General features: G+C 28.4%; 1 protein-coding gene and 1 pseudogene across 1 annotated transcript; one reads left to right on the plus strand and one right to left on the minus strand.

Annotated features, from left to right (window-relative positions):
* The first annotated feature begins 270 nt into the window (after positions 1-270).
* Positions 271-5,045, plus strand: LOC131063452 (longifolene synthase-like; annotated as a pseudogene).
* A 2,504-nt stretch (positions 5,046-7,549) lies between these two features.
* LOC131063453 (abscisic acid 8'-hydroxylase 4-like) lies at positions 7,550-10,456 on the minus strand. Its single transcript, XM_057997255.1, has 9 exons — positions 10,230-10,456; positions 9,781-10,099; positions 9,505-9,654; positions 9,025-9,276; positions 8,652-8,747; positions 8,440-8,518; positions 8,224-8,330; positions 7,824-7,897; positions 7,550-7,640 (listed from the first exon to the last, which is right to left on the minus strand). The coding sequence occupies exons 1-9, from the start codon at positions 10,454-10,456 to the stop codon at positions 7,550-7,552; spliced, it is 1,395 nt and encodes a 464-aa protein (XP_057853238.1).
* Positions 10,457-11,110: the final 654 nt, after the last annotated feature.

Genomic DNA, 11,110 nt, shown 5'->3' on the forward strand with positions numbered 1-11,110 from the left:
TTCATGGGTTAGTGGTGGTGACAAGGTGGCTCTACCTATGGTACAATGATGTATTCCTTTGTTAAGAAATTATAGTTTGTGAAATATAAACTCAAATGGTGGAATATATAGTTCTTTAGTATTATTCATGTTACTAAGAGAATCATTCAATCATGTCTGAATGATATCACCTACCAAATCTAGGATAATGTTTAACAAAGGATTTAATTATAGTTGAGTCTCTGGGTGTGAAGGGATTTCAATCACTGGTATGATATTTTTTTCTAATCTATGGAAACACCATATCTTGTACTCTACTTAAACTTCTTACATATAAATATTTATATTCTGAATCAAATAATTCCTCTGTTGTTTCGGTAATTTTCATGATTGATGATTTTCTAAGTTTACTTTTTACGCATCTAAATACCATGAGCGTGCTAAAACATTGGTTAAACATGTCAAATTCTTGTTAAAACAAATACAAACTAGATTAGATATCAATCTAATCGAATGGCTTGAGATGGTTGATGCATTACAATGCCTCAGAATAGATCAATATTTTCAAGATGAAATGAAAGCAACTCTTGATTATGTTTATCGGTCTATTAAATTTCCTATCTATCAAATTTGGACAGTTAATTGTGATATATATCTTCTTTAGTAACAAAACATACGTATTTTATTTTCACATTAGCAGTCTTGTAATAGAGATGGTGGCATGGAATTGTGGGCATAGGATAAGGATCTAAAAGTAATACCACCAATTTGAATTCCACGGCTTTAGGACTCAAACTTCTTAGACTTAATCATTATGATGTGTCTGCAGGTACCCAAATAATTCAAGTGAACATAAACGATTGTTTATGAAAATAATTATATATATTTTTTAATGGATACATTTTGAATCACACTTAATGATCTATATCTTTCATAATTTTAAAGATTTTGGTAGACTTTTGAACTAGTTTTCTATTGTTGGGGTTAAGGTGTCTCTACCTTAGAGTCAAAACATGCTAATTTAATTATTTGTTTTATTTTTCACCTACTTTGGAAGTCCTAAAGTTTTGGGAACTAGTTTCATATGTTGCTATGTTATGACGATTTCTAGTTCGATGGAAGAGTCATGGAGAGTTATATTTTGGCAATCTACATTGATGGTTTGAGTTCATTTTTGTCAAGTGGAGTGAGGTAAGGAAGACATCTATTTGGTCATGGTAACTTCTATGTTTTATTTACATTGCATTTGGAAAGATGACCATTACAGAAGAGATGGGTGTTATTGCTTTGGAAGTTGTTGTGTTCAACGTGTCATTGGATTAGCAAGGTGTTGCTTGTGACACAACTTACCTCTTGGGCTTTGGAGATGGTTTTGGAAACCATGGGCACATACCTCTTTGTGATGAGCTCTATTAATATGTTGATGCCTTAGTTGTTTTGTTTGAGACAAGTTGATTATTTCTAAGGTGTTGTTATGCTATTGCTATTGTTCTTGAAATCTCTATTGTAGCTACTCCTAAAGAGCATTGTCTTTGTGCATTGTATTGTAATTGTTTTTGTTGTTAATAATACAATTGAATCTAGCTTTTGGAGTGTGGTTTTTTTACTGGAATGGTTTTCCCACATATATCTGGTGTTGTGGTTTTATTTGTTAAATCTGTTTTATATGTGTTTATCTATTTTGTAATAATTTAAAAGTTTGTAAGAAATTTTCGCATCACCTCTCTTGATAGATATAGTATTTGGAAGCACTATTCCACACTTAGGCTTCCTTTCATCCATAAACAACATTTTTATTAGATTTTTATCCTTTATGTAGCATTTAAAATATTGTTCATAAATTAATCATTTACATTTTTTAATCGATACATGTTATATTACACTTAATGATTGATTTCAACTTTGTTGTGCTTTTAAAATACTTATTCTTTCATTGTTTGTATTTGAATTGATTATTTCTTAATTTTTTATTACTATGAAAAGATGTGTTAGAAAATTTCAAGGATGAAAATGGACAGTTTATTAATAGTGGAGGGAAAAATGATAATAATATGAAGAGCAAGATAGAGGAACATGTGGTGAGAAGTATGTTGAATCTTCTCAAAGTTTCAAGTGTAGCCTTTCCTAGAGAAACAATTATGCAAGAGGCCAAAATGTTTAGCTCTTTTTATCTTAAGGAAATATTGAAAAATATTGAATATTCATAAAAAACCAGTTGTCTGAAAGAGGTAATAAATTTTAAAAGCAAGGTTGCTTGAATTTGGAAGTTATTAAGTAAAAATTTAGAAAATCATAAATAAATTTGAAAATTATTGACTTAAAAATCAGAAAAGAAAAAATTGAAGTGTTAATTATTATTTTTATTATGTTGTTTTAATAGGTGGAGTATGTGCTTATTTATGAATGGTCTTGTACTTTTACCATATGGAAGGCTCAAAATTTCATAGAAATCTATGAATTAGATAATTTCAAGTAGAGTTAGTAAAATATTATTATAAAAATATTTTTTGTAAAATTTGAATTGTCAAAAGATGTAATGTCATGGATTAATTTAAGTATAAGATTTTTTATTTTAATTTTCTTCAAGTTGAAGGATGTGAAGATTTTGAAGTTGGCAAAATTAAATTTCAATATATTACAATTTATATACAAGATGGAGATGAAGACACTCTCTAGGTAATTATCACCATCAAGTAGATTAATTCATAGTACATAAATTTTAGATTAAATAATACATTTCAACTTCTTAAGGATGACAAGCAAAATAAGTAAATGAAGATATTTATACTTTTGTAGGAAATAAATAATAGTCTAACTACATGTTTCAACAACCACATTGTTAGAACTTACGGATGTGGGACCGTCTTCCCAGCTTATCTAATAAAAAATAATCAAATTGTTAGAAACACATAAACTAAATAGAGTGACTTTCTATGACCACTTATGAAGGAAAATGGAAGAGAGAGAATTAAAGAGGGGGCATGTTATATGTAATGAGAATGAGAAAAAAATAGAAAACGTATTTCCATTATCCTCTCTTATGGTGGAAAGAAAAGGAATGGGGATTTTGGAGAAAGTGTAGATAGATACCAATGGAAATTTTGTATTGTAAAATTTATAAAGCTATAGATTGAGCTTGGAAGTAAGTTTTGGCCTTATAGAGTTGTTTGTTGAGTGTTGTCTAGTTAGTCTTAAAAATATTTAGTAGTGGTTTAAATTTGTAATTCAATTAACTACTCTTCTGTACTATGTCATATGCCTTTTCTTTATAACCTTGATAAAATTATAAAAAATATTATAAGATTTGATAAATATCACCATGAAATATGGTAATAGAAAAAGTCAAATATGATGCAAAAATTTTATTATAATACATTTTCTAATAGAGAATATCCACCTTTTAGTTTACTTACCCATTAAAAAATAATATTTTGCATGAATGATGGCTTGCTAAATGAAATTATTGGAAAAATATAGTTTAAATGGGATATAAAAGTGAATCTTACAAACCAATTTTCCATGATAATGTCATGATAGTGTCAAGTCTACAAAAGATAATTAGAACCATCCATAATGTATACATCATCAAGATAATACATATGGGTTTGTGAAAAGGCCTTAGTGTGGTCCCAAATTTTTCATAATAATTAATTTTTAAAATTATAATTTATAATGTTTATTTTTTAAATTTAAAAAAGAAAAAAAAATACTAAATCGATTAACTTTATGTAGTTGGTGGCTGAAATTCGGTATCTCAAAATTGATAGCACTTAGAGAACGATTGATTGAGTACCCTTTGATGGGAATTAGCGTTGTGGATGAGATGGAATTTTGTAGTGCAAGAATTCTTGTGGCTAAAGTAGCGACACTTGTTACTATACTCGATGACCTTTTTGATGACTACTTAACTCTTAAACAAATTTAGCTTGTTGTTAAGGTCATTATTCAAGGTTAAAATGTTTCATTTATACAAACTTTTCCAAACAATTTCAAGGAAATTGTGGAATTTTTTTCTAAAATAGTCCATGAATTGTCAAGTGATACCACTAAAAAGCAAGGGTGTGATATGACACAATTTATTGCAAAAGCAGTACGTATACTTCTTTAGAATTTTTTATTTTTTATTTTTTAATTTTTAATCCTTATTCATGCATTATGTATTGTAAATAAAATCATTTTATTAATTAGATTATATATTTGAAAATAATAAAGATTTCAGTGGGTGCAAACTTAAATTTAATTTAATGGACTTTTCCAAAAATTAAATTTTATTTTATGACTAAGGTTTTTGTTCACATAATCTATAATAATGTTTCTTTTTATATACAAAAATTCATTATCAACATATTCCAATTTGAAACAAAAATGCATCGATCATTGAATGAAACCATAAAATAAATTTAACTTTTAAAAATATATTATGTTTCAGTGGGCAGATTATGCTAAAGCTAATTTACAACAAGCACAATGGAAAAGAAGTGGGTATGTTCTAACCTATAATGAGTAAATAAATATTGCTAGAACAAGTGCATCGATTGGATCAATTTCATTGTACTTCATCATCTTAACTACTATTTTAGAAAACAATGACATTGAGAAAATATTCCTAAATCGATCAAGATTATATGAGCTCATATGGTTATCTTTACGCTTAATTGATGATGCACAAGATTTCCAGGTTTTGTTTATTTTACTTAATCTCACTATTACATATATGCATTTATGTTGGCATTCCTTCAATATTAACACATCTCTTATTGTATTGAAGGATGAGCAACTCCATAGATAAACTACCTCAATAATTTTCTCGTATATTAGGGATCATCCTAAATGCTTAGAAGATGATGCATTATGTCACATCAATTGCCTTGCTAACCAATTGATTAAGGAATTAATGTGGGAATTTCTAAATCCAAATAAAAAAAATTCTCAGCTATGAGAAGTTATGTTTCAATCTTATTAGAGGAAAACAATGTTTCTATGTATTTGGAGATGGATTTACATACCCTTAAAAGGGGATCAAACATCAAGTATTAAAAGTTCTAGTTGATCCTGTGAAAATATAATAGTGTGTAATTGTTATGAGTAGTCATCTTGTGGCTACCTTAACTCTTAATTAAGTCATGTGATCATTATCATATTATAATCTACTTCTTTAGGTTGGTCTTAGTGTTTTATTTTGGTATATAAGTCAACCTTGGTGATATTCAAGGCATAATTAACCTGTATAAATTAAATGTAATGAATATTATTTAACCATCAAGTTGTGAATTATATTCCCATTAGATATGTTTGGAAGTTTTATCCCTCGAAATGACTTATTATTATTAGCAATTACCAAGTATTTGAGCTAAATATTTTATATTATATTCCTCTTTTGTTAAAATTATTTCATTAAAAAACTTTGAAAGTCACAAGTCATATGCTTTCAATCTACACTCCTAATAAACTTTATATGCTTATGTATTGTGTTTCTATTTTCTTCTACGACAATATCTTTATTGTTATTATACTTGATATATATGTTCAATTAAATGAATTTGTAACATTTAGTATATATGTTTATTTGCATTGGTTTACATTGCTATTACATTTGGTTAGTTTAATGATTTAGATTGATTTTCATTAATATTATATTCTATTAGTTTGGTAGCTCGGATAGTTGTCTTCTCCATTCCCAAGAATTAGTAAATAATTAATTTTTTTAGAAATGTTGTTAGAGTCCAAACAATTGTTTAATTAATTAATTCTCTTTTAGAGAGTTCTAGTTACCAATTAGTTTAGGGTTGTTGGGGTCTAATTAATCTTAATCATTGATTGAGATTAAATCATGGCTGTTGGTTTTCAATGAGAGCAGTATAAAAGGGGTCAATGGGCATTTGGAGAATACACACTTGAGAAGCATTTGCAGTGATAGAAAATAAATTTAGGAGTGGAATTTCAACAGGAGAAATTGGGAGAAGAATTTTTGGAGGATAACAGTGCCAAAGCTCTGCTAGTAAGAGGCAAGCAGTATATGTATCTCTTGATTTGCTAAAGTTTAATCAAATTCCTCATCTGCAGTACTAGTTTTCCCTTCGGGGTTTTTTGTCCAAAATTATCGTGTTCATTGTGTAGCATATTTTATTTCTATGATTTTATTTGTGAAATTGCAGTTGTGTTATTTTTCAATATTTGTTGTGAATTAATTTTCGGCAGTCAAATAATCCATATAAGATAGGAGATTAATAATCAGTAGCTGCAATAGAATTTTCACATATTCTACCTCTATGTTGATTCAGATTGGCTTGTGTTTTTACTACATTATGACTAGTTTATCTCTTCACTTCTAGATACATTTGTATATCTAGTTTGATATAGATTTTAAATTATATATTTTTAGTATATATTTTATATAAAATTTACATAAATAGTAGTCATAATTTGATTGAATATAAGAAATCTTATATCTAATTTGTCTATGGACATTTTGAAAAAATACAAAAAAATATTATAATTTATATAACTGTTTAATATCTAAATGTTATTTAATTATAATAAATTTATCTAACATTTTATCATACATATAGGAAGGTTGTGAAATTGTTGAGAAATAATAAAAAAAAGTGTCAAATTTAAGATAAACATAAAAAAGATTTTGTCTAGGAAAGAATAATCTACTTTTCGATTCCAACTATTATATGTAACATCTATTTTATATGAATATATAGATCTAAATGGATAAACAAATAAGGAAGGCTCTAAAAATTGAAATTTTTTATTGTTAAACAATTACATAATATCCCCAAATCAAATAATATTTTTTTCTTCAAATTTAGAATGATATAAAATAATAAGTGGTAAAGAAAAATATAAATTAAGATGTGAATATTGACATGTGAGATTAATTTGATTTAAATAGATAGATAGATATACATACATCCATACATCTACCAAACATAATTACATTTAAGATAACATGCTATAATACTTCAAGTTTGATTTTACATTTAAGATAACATGCTATAATACTTCAATTGGAAACCAATAATATAAATTGAGATATTTATGCAACGTATAATTTATGTAGGTGTATAAATAAACTAATGAACAAATTGAAAGAAAGAAAGAAATTATTATAATTTTTGTCATTCAAAAAGGAAAAAAAGAAAATAATTTCTTTTAAAAAATTACCATTTAACCATTTTAGACTTGGAAGAAAAGAGCTTTAAATAGAAACATAGGTAGAAATATGATAAGAATTTAATTTATATGTACAAACTTTATTGTCATAAAGAAATGCCCACACCCAAGTGTGAATTCAAATGAGTCACATTCTCTTAGCACTAACTCATACCCATATTGCGCAAGAATATTTTTTTAATAATAACAATAAAAAAAAGTAAAATTTAGTATCTATATATAAAATATTAATAACAAAAAAAATTAAAAATATTCATATATGTATAAGTATTATTGAACAATAACAAGAAGTCAATACTATGTCATTCAGGTAGCACATAACATAGAAAAATGTGAATTAAAAAAATAATTTCCAAATCCATCCATTATCTGAAAAGATGATGATACTTTATTTAGGCTCTACTTGTATTAAATATCCATTCTTCAAGACTTTTATGAAAGTTGAACTTAAGGTGTTATCATTGCTCACACTTTTCCACCTGTATCACATAAAAAATTAAATAATACATAAATTAACCAAAACAAATAATAAAACATTTATTTTATAAAAAAAAAAATTTAAATATTTTACACGAGATTAATAAAAAAAATATTTGAATAAAATAATTTTGTATTACCTATATTTAGTACATAAATGATAAAGGAAAATGGTCATTTCTAACTTTGCAAGATTCACTCCAAGACATGTTCTTAAACCTCCTCCAAACCCAACAAATGAATAAGGTTTTGGTGTTTCCTGCATATAAATTGTAAGTACATTGAATTAATTATTCAATTCCTATTGAACTGTATAATATAATCTAATCCCTTCTTTTGCTAGAACCTATAAAATCCTGTTTTGCACGCACAAACCAAGCACATTGAATTGGAGTATCATTTCTTAAGGGAAAAAGTTCAGAGCAAAGATGTTAATAAAATCATACGATCTTGTATTTGATATTTAATAAAATCATAAATATTAGGCAGCCTTTGTTCCACCATCTCTTCAATGCAACTTTCTATGTTAATATTAAAAAAATAAAAATAAATTTGTATTTTGTAAAGGTATGTTGTAATGCATACATTAAATCTTGAGGGGTTGAACTTTGTTGGATTTTCAAAAAGATCTGGATCACAATGTAGTGCCTGGCCATCAATAGTCACGTTCCAATTCTTTTTGATGAAATATCCTATAAAATTGAAAACAAACTACATTTTTAAATTTTCTCTATTATTTTTTAAATTAAACATAACAATTGACAATACCATATATATTTAATATAATATGAAAAAACAGACCTTGCAATAAAGTATCTTGAAGGGCTTCTCGACAAATCCATGGAGCTGGGTTTGACATTCTTAAAGTTTCAAATATAACCTAATAGAATTGAAAAATAAAATAAACATAAATCACATCTTATATACATAAAAATTATAGTGAAATATATATAAAAAAATTGATTAGAAAAATGAAAAAGAGATTTTTAAAAAGAAAATTTAACTTAAAATACTTTTAGAGTATATGGCACATCACTGATATCATCCCATGTCAAATTAGTAGAGTTTCTTGATTTATCCTTCTTTCCCTGAATCTTCTTGTACTCCGCCTAGCATAGTCATTTGGAAATCAAGATAAAGATCACGTGAACAGCAAATCTCATAAAAATAAAAATAAAAATATGCTTTCTAAACAGTATTGTACAATGAAAGGAAAGAGAAAGTCGCTATTTGTGATTGGATAAGAAAAAAACAGCAGTTTTATCCTTTTTGTTTTTGTTTCCCATAAGAACCATGATACCATTGTAGAATTATGTGTATAACTGTGATCATTTATTTATTAAAAAGAAAGAGAACAATTATTTAGAAACAGATAAAGCTGAGTACCATAAGTGCCTCTTTTGCTTCAGGATTGTCTTCCAAATATTTCATTGCCCATGTGAGAGTTGCCCCTGTTGTAGCATGCCCTGCTAAAAGAAGAACAAGACAATTATCTTTGATCTCCATGTCACTCAATCTTTCATCTGGAGGAAGCCCATCCCTTGAAACCATTGATTGAATGAAGTCATCTTTCATTTCATCTCCCTTTCTTCTCCTATCAATTATGGTGTCCAGTGAGGCCATCAGATGTTTTCTAGCCTGCAAATCATAACACCATAATCCCACTAAATATATTGGCAGAAACTAATAATCATGTTACAGTTAGGAAAGGTTTTCAATGATGGTATTCACTTATTAACTTGGGTTTTAAATTGTTGTCACTTGAGCTACATGTAAACATGATTCCAGCTGAGAATTTTTGAGCTTGTGAGATGAATATTATCACTTTCAGCTCAAAAAATTAGTTTGAAGGTAAGAGATGAGCACCTTATGTCCTTTGTAATAAGCTGTTCCTGGTATATTAATGGCAAATTTACCAGTTGCATTTATGATATCAGTAAATCTCTTATGTAAAAGAGAGAGTTCTGGCCCTTTGGGTATGCTTGCTGTTATGTAGCTTATGATTTGAAATGCAAACTGCACAATTCCAATGCATAGAATTATGTAACAGTAGTTAAGGAAATAAGATGTGAAATTTATAAGAATTCATCTTTAGGGACACCAAATCATGATAATCTATAAGCCAAATTACTAAGTACTTACACTTGAAGTGCCATCCATGGCAGAGACAGTTTTTCCTGACCACCCATCAAGAACATCAAGGCAGATGGCTTCAATTTGCTCAAAATTCTTCTTCAGAATATCTTTTGACAGTGGCTCTCCAACCAACTTCCTCATTTTCTTATGAACATCTGCTCCTGCATAAAACAAACTGTTCTTCCCAAACATACCTTCAGTTGCTCTGCCACCTGCAAATCTAAACAAACTGTTCTCTGTTGACCATATAAATTTCACTGCTTCTCTTTCTGATGTGAACACCCTGTTATTCCCAAGAATGTTGGTCATAAAGGTTCTTCCATACCTACATATGATGACCAAAACATAGTTAGAAAGTAAAATCTTGGAAATTTCATGCATGATCAGATTCAAACTGTAATGAATCAATAAAAAGAACTAACAAGGTCACCCTTATAATGTTAAGAATGTCATACAGTTTGGCTCTTTTCTCTGTGAAGCTTTGGACTCCTGTTGGGCTTTTAAGAGATGAGAAAAATGAAAGACTTTCCCCAACTATGGGAAATCCTGTGCATCCTGGCACCACCATTCCTGTACCATCATTTCTCTTTCCTTTCCTTCTCAAATTTAACAAAACATACAAAACAACTATCATTAGAGGAAAAACAATTTGGAGAGCAACCAACTTCCACATTTCTGCCATTTTCTCTTCTGATAAATTACTCTATCCACATTGAACCTGATTTACTATATACACAAATAAATTGGGAAAATCTCCATGTCTTGACCTGCCAATAGAACCGAATATCATTTGTCTCTCTGCAGTCCTGCTGGCTGCTTCAGAATATATATGTGCTCTAAAGAAACAAAGACTGATCCAATTGAGAACTCTGCCATTATAATACAATTCAAGTTCCTGTGGCTTTTGGGCGTTTGTTATCGAAAGGAATAAAGGCCGATCCAAGTTGGAATCCTGGCTTTACAATAAATCCAAAGATGTTTTGTTATCAATGGCTGTTTGGGATTTTAAATATGGCAATCTACAGTATCAGGACGGTATGGTTGGAACCAAATAAGCACAAAAGGACAATCGTTTAAATTCAAAGGGCCAATTGTTTGAACAAATAGGAATATGCCCTTCTCCATGAAAATCAACACTAAATAGTTCTCTACTTTCTCTAATTAAATTTAATATATTATGAGCTTGACTTTAATGGTACTAACACAGATTCTTGGTCATGTTTGGACTGATTATTAGATTAGGGATAAGAATGTAGTCTTCTTTTAAGGGAATGTCCTTCAGACTTAATTTGTATAAGGACAATGAAATTGTGGCATTGGTTGTGGGTCTCAAATT

This window comes from Cryptomeria japonica, chromosome 7, assembly GCF_030272615.1.
Source record: "Cryptomeria japonica chromosome 7, Sugi_1.0, whole genome shotgun sequence".
Classification (NCBI taxonomy): domain Eukaryota; kingdom Viridiplantae; phylum Streptophyta; class Pinopsida; order Cupressales; family Cupressaceae; genus Cryptomeria; species Cryptomeria japonica.

Excerpts from the sequence above, each read along its gene's own strand:
- LOC131063453 (XM_057997255.1), bottom strand. The coding sequence starts at position 10,456 with ATGGCAGAAATGTGGAAGTTGGTTGCTCTCCAAATTGTTTTTCCTCTA. Across the intron at positions 9,655-9,780 it reads CCATGGATGGCACTTCAAGT|TTTGCATTTCAAATCATAAG; the intron begins GTAAGTACTTAG and ends GGAATTGTGCAG. Across the intron at positions 7,898-8,223 it reads TCAACCCCTCAAGATTTAAT|GAAACACCAAAACCTTATTC; the intron begins GTATGCATTACA and ends ATTTATATGCAG.